At 40.9% G+C, this 18,380-nt stretch overlaps 1 protein-coding gene across 1 annotated transcript; it reads right to left on the minus strand.

Annotated features, from left to right (window-relative positions):
* Nucleotides 1-471: 471 nt before the first annotated feature.
* Nucleotides 472-18,210, minus strand: elp3 (elongator acetyltransferase complex subunit 3). Its single transcript, XM_071530847.1, has 15 exons — nt 18,071-18,210; nt 17,594-17,693; nt 16,958-17,096; nt 16,334-16,404; nt 15,985-16,048; nt 14,973-15,041; nt 13,992-14,146; nt 10,647-10,808; nt 10,030-10,156; nt 4,583-4,776; nt 3,652-3,742; nt 2,818-2,883; nt 2,397-2,624; nt 2,124-2,205; nt 472-1,511 (listed from the first exon to the last, which is right to left on the minus strand). The coding sequence occupies exons 1-15, from the start codon at nt 18,090-18,092 to the stop codon at nt 1,420-1,422; spliced, it is 1,662 nt and encodes a 553-aa protein (XP_071386948.1). The 5' UTR covers nt 18,093-18,210; the 3' UTR covers nt 472-1,419.
* Between the last annotated feature and the right edge of the window lie 170 nt (nt 18,211-18,380).

The following is an 18,380-nucleotide window of genomic DNA, read 5'->3' on the forward strand; positions in this document are numbered from 1 at the left end:
CTGGGCAGTGGGAATCTATATGAGACATAGGTCGCCGTATGAGGCTTTTCCCCTTTATTGCTGCTCATTTTTCAGATGACAAACCCTTTCCAGAAACCGTGCGGCTGAACACAACACTCAGTCAACGCTCAATAGACAGGTAACTGATGAAGATGTAATTGGAATGGCTGTGTCAAATGAGCCAGTATAACACTCTCATAGGGCAATCATCAGGGGTCTCCTGCAAGGGCTGAGACCCTTGACATTGGGGAATGTGTTAGAGGAGGAGGCAGAACAGACACTCCATACCTGAATGTCATGTTGGAAGCTAAAAATGTATTGGCTATTCTGCGATTTAGCCTTAACTATCATATTGTCCTGGAAAGATGGACCAGAACAAGAAATGACTTTACTCCAAAACGGCAAAACATCAAGAACGTTTTCTCTCACAGCAGGACACAAAGTGTAACTGAAATATACTTTATTCCTTGAGCAAAAACGGTGAGTGATGTTTGTTCAACATGTGGAATCCACCAGCAGAATACACATAGCCCCGAGAACGCATGACAGAAAAACAACAAATAGGATTAACTGAGGGGTTTTTAAAAAGCAATTTACATAACACTAATATTCAATTTCCTGCCCTATAAATCAAAATTGTGCAATTACACAACGGCTGCCCAGTGAGGACGTTTCCCACTGTTCATTCATCCACTGCCAACCATTAATGAACAGTTGACTCATAAGGGTTTTCCATTTAACTGCAACATAAACACGATTAACTAATACCATGACATTAAACAGGCTTTCTCATCCTAGACAAACGCATACAGATTCTTGAAGGGATACCTGGACATTTTGAGCTTCAGACTGTCATTTTTCTTCACAAGGCACATGTAACATTTCAGACACAAAAGCTAAAAATACTTGCATGCCATTATTTGTGTATTTGAAGAGCAAATACTGAAACTTCTTTATGTGCCTGTTTAGGAAAAGTAACAGACTAGAGGCTGAGACTGCAGCGGTACAGAGTGGTTTCGTCTCAAATTGAACTCTAACCCTCATCTACAACAAACGTTGTTTCATCTTAAATGACTGTACTTTATTCCTCTCATCCTCCCTCACTCGGCCTCCTTATCTAAATAAAGCGGAGGAGATGCAATAGCGTCGCCTGATGTGCACGAGATAAAAAGCAGATGCATGAACTGAAGGGAAGAAAGTCAACAGTAATCTTCTTTAATGCACGGAAAATGGAACAAATGGGCTTTAATTTCCGACACACTCCATATACTGCAGGAATCATGTCCGAAGAATAACGTTCTAATAAATAAAATCATTTCTGTGCGTGTGTGTGTGTGTGTGTGTGTGTGTGTGTGTGTATGTACTGTCCAGATAAAAACATGGTCTACAATAAAAAAAAAAAGTCTTCTATCTCCAGGCTCAGTCCATTCCAGGTCCGTAGAGGTCCTTCACCATATACGGCCCCTCCAACTCATAGCCCATCTTCCTGTAGTAATTCCTAGTTCCTACTCCTGAACAACAGACCACACACAGACGAAAACAACATGTTTGAGATGTATCATGCCAAAATAACATAGCTACTGTTTGAAAAGGTCACACCTGCTCTCCTGACATGTCATGACTAACATTATACTTTATTGATCCCTGTAGGGAATTTCTCTTTTCACTTGTCCAGAGCGCTGAGTTAGCTACAGAATGGTACCACTGGAGCTGCGAGGGATTCAGAGTCTTACTCAAAGACAAGCTATAATAATCTAATATGATAAGATTTTGTGATATTGCTGAAAAATGTTAAATCTTGTTTATCCATATGCCGCAAAGACGGGGTTGTTTGAATCAGTGAAATGTGTGAATGACTGAAATTCATTAAAATGGTGCAAAATGTATTCACACTATGAAAAATTAAGGCACACATATTCTAAAACATCCTGTACGGTCTATTTTAGAGTCAAAAGGTTTTCACTTGCAGTACGTTTAGTTGTACTCACCAAGTAAATTTTGACAACTAGCAATATATTCTTTGTATTGACACATTTAAATCATTACATCTCTTTCGTATACCAGGCATTTGGATGTCTAAGGAGGGGATAAATGATGTTCTCAGGTGTTATTGTGACTCTCACCTGAGATGACGGCCAGTTTGCCAGAGCCATGCTCCTCTCTGGCGATTCTCTCTGCCTCTTCCATCAGCATCATACCAAAACCCTGCACAGGGAGGAGAGACGGGTACAGAGAAAGAGATCGGTCATTCTTACAAAAAAAAAAAAAAAAGACTTATGGTATTTGTGATTTATTAGCCGGTTAATCTTAGTTTTTGGGCACGTTCACACCTCAGTTTATTCTAACTCTGGAGTGTTTACTTTTTTGTAATAACAAAAAAAAAATGATGTATCCACCTGATGCTGGAACTTGCTGGGGTCTCGGCTGCTGACGGGGACGACGCTGCCGTACACGTGCAGCTCGCGGACGATGGACACGCCCCCTTTCAGCTCCGGGCGGAACGACTGGGGGGAGCAGCGGCGCAGACGCAGCAGGCCAATCAGGATGTCCTGCTCTGGATCCTCGTAGGAGAGGAAGGTCTCCCAGCCGCCATTAGCCACATAGTCCCTCCGCACCAGCTCTACCTGAACATACACACACACACACACCAATGTGAGTGAATGGAGTGGTTGTATAAAAAATACACAGCATTTGGTGGATGCCTTTATCCAAAGCAGCTTACAGTACCATGAGGTTTTAGCATGGGCGGCAACATCACAACATTTCATCCTTCCATCTCCACCTGTTTGACAGTGAATGTGCTCTGCTGCCTTTTACCTGGTAAGGTCTCACTTTATGGTGGATCTCCTGAATCCCCACTTCTCTGGTTCTCACATCTCGACACTGCAGATAGAGACAGACACAAATTGGTCAAATCATCTATTTAATCACATTTTAGAACCTCTGAACAACTCGAGTCATTCTGGAGAATCTAATGTTTGGAACAAAGAAATAGATTTGAATTCCAGGTTATTCACAGGCTATTATTTTATTAGGTATTTTTGACTTGCCTCTTAGCCAATAAACACTTTCTGATAGCTGTTTTGCACTGGTCCTGTTATGCTATGGCTTCTTCTAATGGAAGCTTACAGGAGGTTCTTTACCCAATAGGTGTTTTCTGATGATGGATTTGGATGAGGCTTTTTATCCCAAGTCTTTTTTGATGGAAGCTGACATGGGGTCTTATGCCTCATAGTGGTTTGTGTTGGAGAGCCTGTTCGGTGCAACAAGCCTCAATCACCCTGGCATTCTCAGGATCAATGGATTCTGAGTGGATCTACATCCAGAAAAGTTGTCTTCAAGTACTTTCCCACATATATTCTACAATAGTAACACGGGGGAGGAAGTGCGAGGACGTTCCAATTCCACGCTCCAACGGTTCCAAACTATACCTGGGAGGCTTTTTATCTTTTAACTTACTCTATCATAGCAATACATGCAAATTATTCCAACCGTCAGCATTAATCTGTTGGCAACTGCCGCCACGGGAGTTCTACGGTGCCCACCTGGATCGCATCCAAGCCGGAATAGTCCATTAACCACTAACCCCTCTGCACTCAAAAGAAGCTGACATGGTGTCTTTTTGTAATATGGGAGGCCTTTCAGTCTCACCTCAGTGCCCATGTCCTTCATCCTGGCCAGAGCCAGCTCTCTCAGGTTACCGTGCTCCACTCCGGAGCTCACCAGGGGCATGGGGATATCCCTGATGGGGGGGAGGGGACAGGGAGGGAGAAAGAGAGAGAGAGGTGGGGGGGGCAGGGAGAGAGAGAGAGAGAGAGAGAGAGAGAGAGAGAGAGAGAGAGAGAGAGAGAGAGGGACAGGGAGGTAGAGGGAAAGAGAGAGAGAGAATTCACATATGAAATGACAGAAAAATAACTTATTACAGAGGCAAACATGTACAATACATCTACAGTAGGGCTGGGCAATAGTGTACATCCTCCTGTCAACAAACTGTTATCATATATGTTGCTGGTCCCCAATGTTTTCATCCATGCTGTGGGGTACAGACAGACACGCACACACACACACACACACACACACACACACACACCCACAATATAGGTGTGACCCGAATTGAGACCTAAACGTACAGCGAAGGGCATTTTTATATTATAAATTATAGTAAAAGTCCTTGCAGTCGAGATAAAAAAAAAAACCTCATGAACAAGTATTAGTTCGCAGTGCATTCCCAATAGGAAGAATGAATTATGAAGGATGAATTTAACATCAACTTGAGCATATTTTTGTCCCTGCATGTGCCGTCACATTTCAGTGTCTTGCACTAGGCTACATTATAAATTACCAAACATTAATAATAGTAATTTAAACCTGCAAAAAATCAGCAATGGAATTTCCTCCAGCGATGGATTCAGTCCATTTACGATCCCCGATGTATTTGTCGAATCACCCAAACCTAATGTACAGTCACCTATGATCCCTTTTTTGTATTATCTGAAAAAGTTTTCACTCAATGTTTTGAATGTCTTGCTCTATCTGCTGTGCTGTCCTTAGTTAAAATCAGGCCCAGTCATCTCTCTCTCACCTCTGCACCCGGTAGACCCGGGTCCAGGGCGGCACCAGGGCCAGGATTCGGGCCACCAGGTCCACCAGGGCGCTGGGCGGGTAGCTCTTGTACCGGCCCGTCTTCCACAGCTCATACAGACCGGTGCCTCGGATCACTAGCGTTGGGTACAGCTTCAAACCGTCGGGCCTGAATGCTGGATTCTCAAAAAACTCCTGTAAAAAAGGACACACAGATCCTTGTTATGCTTGTCATTTTAATTCAATTTTTGTGACCCAACTCCTGCCTGCATTTCTGTGCTTCCACACACTGAAAATGTTTCTTATGTGTCTCTTGTAAACAGGGACATAGAAAAAGAGTAAATGAAAAGACAAAATGTTAGTTTTCATTCCTTGACTATCTTCTCTCTTTGCTTTCTATGTGTTTCATTCAAAATTAGAGTAGCTTGGCCTGTTGACAGATACTGAGTTGACACACACTACTGGTTATGGCTTATTGACACACACTGAGTATCAGTATCTGTCAATAAGTTTTATAGCCTGAGTGACGGGAACAATGACAGAATTGTCCTGAGCTAGTATGTAGTCTCTCTCTTTTCCACAAATCATTGTTTAAATCAATTAATCAACCATTGTTTGTTTTACTACAACACGCAGACTAATCATTTCTGTGTTGTGTAATAATATTTATGGATTGCACTTAATTGTAAAATCATTCATTTTGACAGTCATGCCAATAGAGCTTCTTTGACTTAAGAGGGAATGAAAAGGAGAAAAGGAGAGAAAGAAAGTGAGAGAAAAAGAGTGAAATAGAGAGCAATAGAGAGTGGTTCTAAAAATACGCACTAAGATTTATTGTATTCTTATGCTTTCTGACTACATGGCCAGACAGTGCCAAGGAAAAATAGCTGAATATCAAAGGAAAAAAAAAAGGGTGCATTTGCAGAAGTGCTGATTCCTCGGCTCAAATAAATAAACCACATACAGTGAGCTTGAATAAAGCCAATATCTAAAAAGAGCAGCACATCAGTGTCCAGCTATTCACTTGAAGAAAACGAATCTTGCTGTCCGGTTTAGCGCGGTGAGGGAAATCAATGTGATTTCCTGTCATTCTCTTCTACTCAGCGCTGGCAATCACGATCAGAACCGTGAAGATTTGGAAATCGGTGCTCGTTCTCCAAAATAGGCCGCAATATCAGCATCGCATAATCTCTCCCTCGTCACAGCTCATAATCACACGAGGGCGTGATCCACGTGGCCCCGCAATAAACCCAAAGGGAGGGGGGGGTATCCAATCTGACAAATAACAAAATCCTGCGATAACAAAAAACGATTACTAATAGAGACTACTTGGGGATTCTGCGCCTGCTGCCATCTTAGATCGGGTATCACAACTCCTGTTGGCTGGCAGAGTGGAACCCCGTTCGGGACGCCTCCCTCGGGATAGGGAGCGTCTGTACATGGGAGATAAGTGAGAGAGGATCTCCGGCTGGGAGGAAGTTGTAATCGAATCCCATTATCAGGACGACCACGGTGGACGCAAGGAGGATGCAAAGTTCTCTGGCCGTTGCCCGCTGCCCACGGTGGGTTATATGTTCAGTTAATGTGATAGTAAATGCTGCACTGCATTAACTGGACGATAAGCTCTTGTATCCTAAACCAGTCTTGAGACCTCAGCTGACATTAAGGCACTAAACCCTCAATGGAATATGATTGGGACAATGTGTACAAGTAGGCAATAATGGTGAAAAAAAAGTAGGAACGTGTAAAAAAAAAAAACAACAACCCAAAACTGATACCCTGGAAAAAAACAAAAAGAAAAAGAAAAATGATACATCCCTGCCTCCTTAAGCGGGTGACTGGTACTTAAGAACAGGCATGAATTGAATTATCAATTTTCATAGATGCTCTTTTATCTTTATTTAATACACATCCTTCCACTGAAACCTCAACTGCTGTTTGCATCATATTTTGGAACATTAACTTGCCGTCTTTGCCAATATTACCAGACGGTGCGAGCAAACCTCAGATGTGAAAATCCATGAGGTGGAATTTTCAGTCACGCCGTACATTGATTTATTCATTCTCTCTATCAGCTTAATCCTTTTCAGGGTTACAGGGGGGGCTGGAGTCTGGGTGGTGGTCGCCATGTCATGTAATAAGTAGCTAAATTGTGGCTAAAACATATCCAAGTGTTGGTGATTCAGCAGACTAAGGCATATGCCACATTGTTGTGAGTGAAAAACTGTCAAGGGTTTGGTGCAAAATAGGCGCGAGTGACATTTTGGCAGAAAATTAATATTATAGTCATTGGAAAGTTCTATCTGATAGTCAGAACAACACATTTGTAACAAAAATGTGAAAAAGTGAAAAACCAAAAGACCCAAATGAAAACACAAAATTGAATTTAGTTAATAGCTCATGTTATGTTTTAAATAAAAAGGTGCAATCATGTGAAGTTTTGGTTTTGCTCTGCTACAAAATTAGGAAATGTCCAAACACTCTCTTTCTCCCGTCTTTCCTGTCATTTCCCACTGTATGCAATTTCATAAAATCCTCAAATTCCTTTGAAATAAACAAACAAAAAATCATAACAAAGTTTTGTAGTGCAGGGTGTTTTACATGAGAGGTGTCCCAGTGTATTTGAGGGGTACCGGGACAAGTGTGAATATATTTAGTTTGGGTCCTGGACTGAAGACTTTTAAGAAGCTGTGCGTTTTTTCCACGCTAAAAAGAACTGGGTCATGGGAATTTAGAGGAGGGGGAGAAAAGGGGAGTCACACACAGGCTGCATAAGCTGGTACTGATAGTGTGATAAGAGAGAAGAGAAGCAGGAAGGGAGATGGTGCGAAGGTGGAAGGGGAGCAAGACGAGCGAGAAGAAATAGATGGAGCGATAGGCGAGGAGAGAGAAGAAGAGAAACTGTGTGATGGCAGACGACAGAGGAGCAGAAAGAGAGATGAGTGATGGGAGCGGAAAGAGGCGAGCATAAATAGACATAAGTGATGGGAGAAAGAAGAGATAGTGTGATGGGAGAGCAGAGAGACGAAGAGAGATGGTCCGACGCGAGAGAAGACAAAGCATAAAGTGAGAAATTATGATTGGAGAGGACAGAGAGAAGCATAAAGAGAGATAATGTGATGGGAGAGGAGAGAGACAGAGGCATAAAAAGAGATGAGTGATGGGAGGAGAGAGAGACAAGCATAAATAGCGTGATGGGAGAGGAGGGGTAACATACAGAGAGATCGTGCGACGGGACAGAAAAGAGAGAAGAGGGGAGATTGCGTAATGGGAGATGAAGAAAGAAAGAGGAAAGAGATGGAGGTAGGAAGAGGGACAGTGTTATGGGAAAGGAGAGAGAAGAAGAGGAGAGACTCTTCGAGGGTCTCTTCAAACACACATTTAGACAGGAGTGTGGTGGCGAAAAGTTTGGACACACCACATTTTCCTTTATTTTTTACTATTTTTCACATTTTAGAATAATAGTAAAGGCATCAAAACTATGAAATAACACAAATGGAAGTATGCCGTGACCAAAAAAGTGTTAAACAAATCAAAACTATTTTATATTTGACATTCTTTAAAGTAGCCGCCCTTTGCCTTGATGGAAAGACAAAGGCTTTGGAAAGAAATTCATACACAGGCATCAACTTCACTATTTATATTTGTCTAAGAAACAAACTTCAAGCATTTAAGCATAAGCCTTTAGATCAAAAATCGATTTTAAGATGCTGAAAAACATTGTACATTCAATCAGGTGTGTCCAAACTTTTGACTGGTAGTGTCTACACACACACACACACACACACACACACACACACACACACACACACACACACACACACACACACACACACACACACACACACACACACACACACACACACACACACACACACACACACACACACACACACACACACACACACACACACACACACACACACACACAGGAAATGTAACTAATCTGCTGGAAGACATGAACTATTTTTCCCTCGACTTGAATCACTCTGTGAGAAATGAAACACTTAGAGCTGTTGATGCTCAGAAGATCGACGACGCCCTAAATGCTTTCATCGCCGTACATTCAACTTTCCCATTTTACTCGGCGAGCTCCAACAATGACCCCATCGTTCATAAAAACTCCCCTGTAAACAAATAAGACAGAAAATGAAATTTCGCTTTGCTTTCACCCAACTCTGAAAAAAGTCCAATTTAAGTTTACCGGTCGGTAACGAAGCTGAGTCAAGCAGGTACTTCCACGTTACGACTGAGCTGCCCTCCGCTCTCTTGCCGTCTTTGGGTTTTTTTTTTAATGGGTAGTTCATTACAGAGGAAATCAAGCTTTTTACTCATTTCACCTCTGTAATAGACTGATTCACTGTAATGTGAAATACTGCGTCACCACACTGTAAGCCAGCGCTCACCCACACAAGTAGTAATAAAATAAGAAAGAGATTGAAAAGAAAGAGAAAAGAAGGAGAGGTTGTTTCTCCCTTTTGCCTGTTTTGCAGCGAGATGTCGTGATAAAACCCTTGGGGTGATTTTTTTAGTCTCACCTGCGCAAATTAGCAATCTGTTTATTTCCTTTATCTTCCTTTCATCGCTGCGTTTTTAATCACTTCACTTCTGTTTTATCACTGTGCAAATAAACCAAACTGAGATGAAAATACATACAGTCTCAAACTGGGTCTTCATTTACATCCTACAGTCAGACTCCCTGGGAAGGAGCATAATCTGATTCTGCATATTAATATTATGGCCCTGTTTTCAATCAGGGGTGCAAGTGAGCCTGCTGTTGGAGAAAGACATCTGACAATATTTTGCATTTGAGTCACATCATGTTGGGGACTGCGGGACTAACTCCTCGGTTTTCTATTTAAAGATGCTACATGTAGGACTTACTCATTAGTATACCACTGTGAAATTACTTGTGATGACACATCCTGATGCTGAGCAAAAGACAAAAACATGACTGTTACTGTCACAAACAGTAACCCTAATGATCTACTTGGCACTTAACTTTTTTTTTGTGAAAAGTACTGCAGCTCATTTTGTTTCTCTGGTATCAGTATGTGGAGTCGCCTCCCCCTGCAAATCAAAAACTACCCTACCAAACTGATGATACCCACTGATACAAAATGATATCAGAATCGTAACAGTACATTTATACCACTTTATATACCAATTTCAGGTTTCACAGCTTGTCGATTCACAAACTAAGCTTTGAGACAATCAGCACAGCATAAAAAAGCTGGAAATAATCGGTGGAAAAACTTCAGATTCTGAATTGATCCTTAATTGACATTTTGACAGTGAATTTTGAAAGAGAGGGCATGGTTAATGATCAGTTACAAAGAGAAAAGCGGGAAAACGAAGTTCAAGTAAGAAACAAATGGAAACCTTTTGTCTAAATAGCCTGAAATTCTGAAAACAACAACACCAAAACTCTCATTTCTGAACACTTACAATAAACTGCTCCACGTCCCGCTCCATGCCCACGTTGGGCAGGTCGGGCATCATGTGTGCCACCACCTTGAAGCCGGCGTCCTTCGCCAGCTGGAAGGACTCGCACACCGCTCGCACCGTGTGGCCTCTGGAATAAACACACATGCACAGGAACATAGAGTTAAGATGCAAAGCCCACAAGTACAATGTTCATCCATTCATCCATATATCGGACCTTCCATACATCACCGACTTTTGTATCCATCTATCCACTGACTCATTCATTCATTCATTCATCCACCAACTAAACACTTTGTTTTAGTCATGTACAAGTAAAAAATACCAAACATTTGCTGGTTACAGCTTCACAAACACTAAGATTTAGTTGTTTCATAAAATTATTAAATGAATACTTTGTGTTTTTTTGGCTGCTGGTCAGACTAAGTAAGCAATTTTAACATTCACTTTGGGTTCTGGTAACTTGTGATGGGCATTTGTCATATTTTTTTTTACATTTTCTAGACATTTTCTATAATCAGTAGATTAATCAATAATGAAAATAAACATTAGGTGCATCCCTAATCCACACTTCCATCTTTTCTCTCCCATTCATCCATCTGTTCATCCATCGCTTTGACCTGTTGGTGTCGCGGGCCACGTCCTCATAGACGCTCTGGACTCCTATCTCGAGCCGTGTGCAGCCGTAGCCCAGCATGTCGCTCAGGTGTCTCTTCAGGCAGTAGTCCGGCCGAGTCTCGATGGTGATTCCAACACACTTGGTGTTGCTGCGCTCCGAGTACCTGCAGGGGAACGAGTCGTTTCTGCTCATATTATGTTCTTATGAGTTCTTATGTTCTTATTTTCCTATCAACTGCTGCTTTTTTAATTAGATTATTATAAGTATCTTGGGAAGCGCCATATGAATAAAATGTATTGCTGAGATCATTTGGCAACATCAATTTACAGGCTGCTAATTTACCGTCTTTATGGTTCATTATCCTGAAATGTATCACTAACCTCACAGTAAGGACACACAGCAATATGCAATAAAAAAAGCTAAGGAAACAGAGTAAATTATAGTAAATATTGAATTTGTTTAGTGTAAAGAAACTTAAATGAGACAATAACGAGTGCATACTTTGCATCAGAAGGCAGTTACAAGCCTAAATTACTTAATAAAATAACCGACCTATTTGTTATTCTGAAACCATCCTGTTAAGAGACGTAAAGGCTTGATTATTTTGTGTCATATTATCATTATTCAGATCTTTACAGATCCGTATTGTTATTTGTCTATAAGGAAACAGTAAGGTGATAGAAAATATTGAATAATATAGGTGATATTTGTGCCTTAGCCCACTTCCAAAAGCAAGGGGGCCTTAAAGCTTTTCAGCATGATCACCAAAGGATAATTTTAACCTCTCATCCTGTGACCGAGGCTCATGAAAAACTATTGCCGATCTTCTAGTGTATCAATCCAGCAGCAGCAGCAGGCCAGCTGCATCCTGATCCAGAGTTCAAGAAACAAGGAAACTAAAATGAACATACACTTCTTTGGATGTAGTGAGTAGAGGTAATGCATCAAGTACATTTCCTTGTCTTGTTTTATAAATGTATTCTCCAGACATACAGGCAAGTGAGGAAAGAACGTGACAGCATAGCAGGAGCTGAGATTTAAACCCACTCAGTCATAAGCACAAGCTATATTGAATATAAGAACAATAGCTGGTACATTTTGGGATTAATACGGTACTGCAACCTCCATTTTGACAACATGAGCTTTCCTTGGCCAAACAAGTTTTGAAAGCAAATATTACACATTATTACAAAGATGTTTTATAGATATTTTCAGAGCTTCATCTAGTCTGAATCTGACTCAAAATGCTACGTACAAACTTGTTTGAGCCACTGATTGGAATCATAAAAACAATACAAGCGGCCAAACAGACACATCTCGTCTCACCACGTTAGCCAGCTGTCATTTTCTCCACTCCAGCTGCTCCTTTGACCATTACCACCCATCGTGCCAGCTCATATTCCTTCTGACTCTGTATATGCTGGCAATAACTGTCCATCTTTTACAGTCTGCTGGCTGATTTACACCAATTACAGGAGTTTATGCTCCAGGGAGGATGATCAGATTGTATGAAATGAATCAATAAAAAGTCTATTATCTCAGGCGATTATCTCCAGGTAGCCCGCTGCTGTGATCTGATCAGACAGGGGCTGAGCATGGTGGGAGCCAGAGAGACACGCTCACTGGGCATCACACACACACAAAGACACATACAAACACAACCCTGCATAAACCACATCACACACACACACACACACTGACTGTGGCAGAGATAAGGGCTGTCCCGAGTCAAAGCCAGCGCCTCCCCCGTCTCAAACTGATTAGCGGTCACCACAATTACTGCAATCATAGCATCTTAACGAACCCTGCTGATAGCAAACGCGGGTCAAATCCTGCCAAGCACCTACTCACACCTACATGGTTCCTGACGCACACACACCGTCCCGCAAACACTTTCACACATTCACACACAGACAAGGACAAACAGACATATATAAATGGGAAGAAACACACACACACAGCACAGACACACACACACACACACACACACGTCCCGGGTCTTATCAGGCATTAGCGAAGTAAATGGCCCCCACTGCAAAACAAATAGCCTCAGTCCTGTGGAAAAAGCCATTATTTTGTTCAATCATCTGTGTGACGTTCAGCCACCCCTTCTAGAAATTCGCATTTCTACCCCGACTCTCAATCTTCTCCAAGTGATCTAAAAAGTTGTTACTCAAATCCATATTGGGCAGACACACACCTAATTTCATTCGGTAGGTGAGGAATCAATCGAAGCAATTGAAGGAAACTTGGTGAGACTGCCTTCACTTTCCACCTGAACTCTGAATGGGGTTATTTGATGGCTTAAATTTGTGGAGATAGTCACTGTTGCTTTGCTTCCTCTAGGATATTTGGTGGTGGTGGTGATGGTGGGTTTCGGGAGGGGGTAACCATGGGGCAATGGTTCATAAAAACATACTAGGACACTTCTGATGTGGTGCACCACAGAAAAATATTTTAAAACAAGCTGGCTTCTACTGTGAGGACTAAAAATGAATCTTGAAACGAAATGTATCTCCTTAGTGAATGTCAACAAGTCTGGATGATGACTTTTACTTTCAGTAGGAGCAGATATCCAGTAGTGAGGGAGAACTGCTGCTGAGTGAATGAAGGGGAAACACAACACTGTATCTATGAAATGATAGAATAGCTCCCTCTGGTGGAGAGAGCCATTACTTATCTTCAGATGTCATACAGAGTAGTTATAAAGTATACAACAGACACACACACACACACACACACACAGACACACACAGGGCCTAAATACATCAGAAATTTTGTGAGGCATACTGTAGATGCATAATATTGCGTTTAGAAGAAGTTTAGAATTGAGCTTTAAGAAACTATAGTGGAAAAAATAAACATTGACAGTTAACTTTGCCTCGAAATGTGGCTCTGTATCAGTATCATGGTGTTAAGAGACCTCAGGAAAAAGAAAGCAAGAAAAACTGCACCAAATAAAAACTTAATTGCAGGTCTGTAGAAATAGTGAAAACAGAGGATCAATTTTAAAAAGGGGCTAAATCCAACTGGTGTTACAGAATGAATGAGGTAATGCTCTTGACACCTTTCACAGGAGGATAATTTAAGTACTTGACTGCCACTGCCATGTTCAAACAAGCAATTACGCCCAATATTGGATTCTGTACCCATAACTTCAGAACCCTGGGACTATACAGAATATAATAGAATATAATAGCTGTAATGAAATGTGAGAGATTCAACTACAGGACCCAGGTTGAATCCCCCTGTGTCTGCACGCATCTGTCCTGCCACTCCCTGAAAGACGGCAAGTGAAAAGAGAGTTTCCCTACAGGGATCAGTGAAGTGTGATGTCATTGAGCACCTGACGGCCTCGGCCACGTTGTTGGAGGTGTGTCCGGACAGAGCGTCGTGCAGGTTCCTGATGAAGTAGTCTCTGTACTCCTCAGCCAGTGCCATGAAGGTCCCGCCCATCACGATGAACTCCACCTTGTCCACACTGTGGCCCAGCTGCTTCAGCTGGAGACGACACAGAAGACAAACAAAACATTTCAGTTTACACAGCTGGTAACTGAACAATATGGCAATACTGAGACATTTTATTACATTGAATTTAGAATAGCAGCTGTAGTTGAAAATCGTTAAAATACTGATATAAGATTCAAAAAGTGCAGTAAAATAATTTTGTTCCCTAGTTAGCATAACAGTAATCCTAATTACAATGATCACAATATCATGTAATATTATACTTTTAGCCATAATTGGGTAACACTGGAATGTGGATAAGACATTGACTGACTGACGAAAGCACAGATCAGACTAACACATCACTACATAAACCACTGCTGCTCTGATGGACGATTTTGCCCAACTGCATTAGACTAATGCTGCCATCAATAAAAATAATGGCAAAATTGAGGTCAAGTCTTGGCTTTTCTTTTTTTTTTTTAAGTGCCACAAATCTCAAGTTTTTCAAGGAGTTTTTGAAGACAATTTATAGCTCTTGGCAGAGAAACCACCCAGAGGCAAACTTATCACTTGACACTGTAGTTCTTCACTGTATGCGGGCAAAAGCCATGATACTCATTACAGCAGACTAAATTCATCATCACTGGTCATGATTTATACATGTATGCAAGCCAAGGACATCAGAAGCTCCAACAAACATTAGTATACACATCCTGAATGTAAGGAGGACAATCGCATAGCAACTACACAGCAGATGCTATGTCAAGCAGCTAAATAAAATGTATTCCTTTGACACGGTAATAGCGATCCAAGCCTATATAAACTGAAGAGCCATAGAGAGACATAAAATGGGTGTATACTGTAGGGTGACACTGACCTGCTCCACCCGATGTCTGGTCTGAAGGTACGGGTCATAACGCGCTCTGATGGCTCTCATGGACGTTGGCTATTGGAAAGAGAAAGAGGAATAGAAAAGATTTAGCACCCAGATGTGTAATGTGCAAACTGTAAAAGGAAAATTCATCTCAAACCAAATTTACATCTGATGCCTACAATCTTTGATAGTTCAGTCTTTGATTTGTGAAACTGAGCAATTCTCTCTCAAGGCTGGAAACAATGAGAGAGACTCTTAATGATGCAGTGAAAAGAGAAACCCAAGAGCTGCTTCAATGATGGTGAATAAGAGACCGACATTCTGGACACAGTGACACTGACACAAGGTGAATTTATAGGGAAGTAAGCAAGCTTTCTGGTTCATATCTTTTGTTACTACTACGAAAGAAAGTTCATGAAGATGCCAAAGCTCAAAAACAGTCTTTTATTAATCTACACATCCAACACACTATTCACCTAGATTTTTTCTTTGGATGACATCACAGATTCAAAAGTTGGTTCTAGGTTGGATTCTAGCTTTGAGATCAAGTTGCTCATGATCACAAATATTGACTGAACCATCTGAGATTACAGGGATAATAAACTTGAATTCTGTTTCGAAGAGGTATATGCAATTTAAGACTCAATGAGTGTGCTAACATGCAAAGCATAATCATAAGATAGTCAAATATTCAGTTTGAATTGTAACCTGTTAACATCATATAATTTACAGTAACCCAGATAATCAGTTATCCTGATTATGAGAAAGCATGATAATATATCTGGGATGTACCTATATATACTTTGTAAGTTATTTTTTCATTGTAATAATTAGAATGCTCTTTATTTGTATGTAAAGAATATGATTTAATATGAGGAAAATCTGGGAACCGCATACACAGCTTATTCCAAAGAAAATCTTAACCAGAATACAAGCTTTTATCCAGTATAGTGTGTGCTTGTAAACCCACACTATGGATGCCTTGTATAGATCATGAGGCAAAACAGTATCTCACCTCATAGCCAGTGTAAGACTGTGTGGAGTATTCAAAATCTGAGTCAGGTCCACCGGGACAGTAGCTGCCAAAGTAGAAGTTGATTTAAGAGTTGCATTGAATATGATAACATTAAATACTTCAACATGTGATAATGAAAAATAAATTGTTGCAACATAAAAGATGCAATCAAGTATGGAAATTTGTCATAGTCAACATAGTCAGGCTTTACTCACATCTACAGTGCCCAATTTTAAATTAAAGTTTGGACAAATGTTATTATGTGCCAAAGAATAAACTATTAAACAAATACCATCAAAATCCCTAGACTGGGTTTGGCTAATAGGAGGACAGATGTTGGGAGACTTACACACAGATGTTGCCTGTGAAGCTGATGTGCGGACAGCGATGGGGTTTGCACATCACAGCCACCACTGCAATCTGGACAGATGACAAGCACACAATTTTGTAATTGTTCTTCTGACTATTCGTGTTTTACTGACAAATTGCTTATTAGGGATCTGAAAAATCTGGCAAAAAAGGTACATTCTTGAGGCAAACATTGGTCTGAAATCCAACCTCAACAGTCACTTTCACTCACAGTATGCTGTGTTGTTCAGGGTTGTCTTTTCATTTAATAGATTTTTTTTTTTCGATAGGTAAAGCTCCATCAGATGAATTGACTGAATTGAAAGTGGACAGACCCCATCATTGTATTGTTACTCAAGAATGAGGGAGACTGAAAATTTGTACTGCCTCCGAGGCATTTTGAGGAATCCAGAGTTTAATGCCAGATAAATGATCCAATTACAGAACAAGTCATATGTTACCATACACACGGATGTTGCGTTGTGTACTGCGATTAATACTACAGTAGTGTTTATTACACAATTCTTCAAACTACTTAGCTAACAGGATGCACAATGCAAATCAAGTGTTTGGCTACAAGCCCAGAAAGGGACAGGGTGATAACAGGAAAGTTTGGGCTACCTACCCCACTGGCAGTGCGGATGGGTTTGGCCTTCAGTTTAGGCACCAGGGCGCGGCGGTAGTGTTGTGGGACGGCAGCGATGATGTCCACCAACCGAGGCTGGGCTGAAAGACCATATTTAGCTGATGTCTGAGTCTTCACTCTGTTGAAAACACATGAGAGTGGTTGGGAGAGAAACAGTAGAATATTCAATAGTAGAATGTGGTAAGAGGGTGTCTTTTTTTCCAATTGGCAAGCATGCAAACGAAATAAAAGTGAATTAAATCATGGAGATGGCTGGTTACGTAAATCTAGCTAAAATTATGTTATATTTGGATGTGTATGTGGAAATGAAGGGTTTAAATTGTGTTAGCCTAACAACACTTTGAAGACTGTGCTATTAGATAGGATAACCAAGGAATCTTTACAGTATTTGTCCTATGAGTCCTACAGTAGTGGCTAAGGAAGGAGCTGGAGATTAGTTTATTGATTGACTGACTGAGTTAAATTCTTTAATAATACCTTAAAATAGACTAAATGACTTCTCAGCCAGGGACATCCCATATAAATGTAATGGAGGGCTTTCAGTATGCCTTTCAAAAGTAAATACATCAGTATTACAAGTGGCTGTCTGTTTATACAGTAAAGGGGGAAACTTACTTGTTGAGGTTGATATCTTTGCCCTCTTCATGAGCGTCAACCAGCTGCTTGATGACATCAGCAATGGTCATCATCATCAGCTCAGCTCGGCTCAGATCACCTGGCAAAGTGCAGGTTAGTTGGTATGTTACAACCGTCCATTTTGAAACAATGTAATACATTTTACCAGCAAATACCCCCATACTTCCCAGTACTTTCTGACAGAAATAGAATTCTAATCAATAAGCGTAAAATTGCTCAAAGATATCTCCAAACAGTAACGTTAACAACTTAATCACTAGAGGCTTAGAAATGTTTCACACCCACAAACATTTCAACTTTTAAAGTAAGATGTCTTTAGCTATGTAACCACTGTGTCATCATGTTATGAGACGGAGGCAGAGTGGACATGCAGTTAGCATTAGCAACAAGCTACAGCCAGCCTGTCCAACTCAGAGAGTCATTTCAGATATTTGAAAGACAGTTTCACAGTCTTACTCTTCTTCTTTGGCTTCCCCATTTCCTCTTATAGGCAGACAGTCCAACTCGACTTAAGTGGATGCTTGTTAGAGAGAACTACATCTGTTTTTAAAACCGACAGAACTGTCAGAAAATTGTAAACATCGCCACGCTGCGTCAACACACGGCTCCTGCCGTTCGGCAACCGAACCGTCGTAAAATAGCGTAAAAGCGCCTTTCATAATAAAGTTACTTCCAATAATTCCAGTTTCTAACACTAAAACAATGCCGCGTTTTTCATGCGTGTCGTGTTAATTCACTTAACTTCGAATAACGATGTTTTGCTGAA

This window comes from Centroberyx affinis, unplaced genomic scaffold (genome assembly GCF_046629955.1).
Source record: "Centroberyx affinis isolate AG114_WGS23_722 - 3 ecotype Tasmania unplaced genomic scaffold, CSIRO-AGI_Caff_v1 ptg001985l_1, whole genome shotgun sequence".
Taxonomy (NCBI): domain Eukaryota; kingdom Metazoa; phylum Chordata; class Actinopteri; order Beryciformes; family Berycidae; genus Centroberyx; species Centroberyx affinis.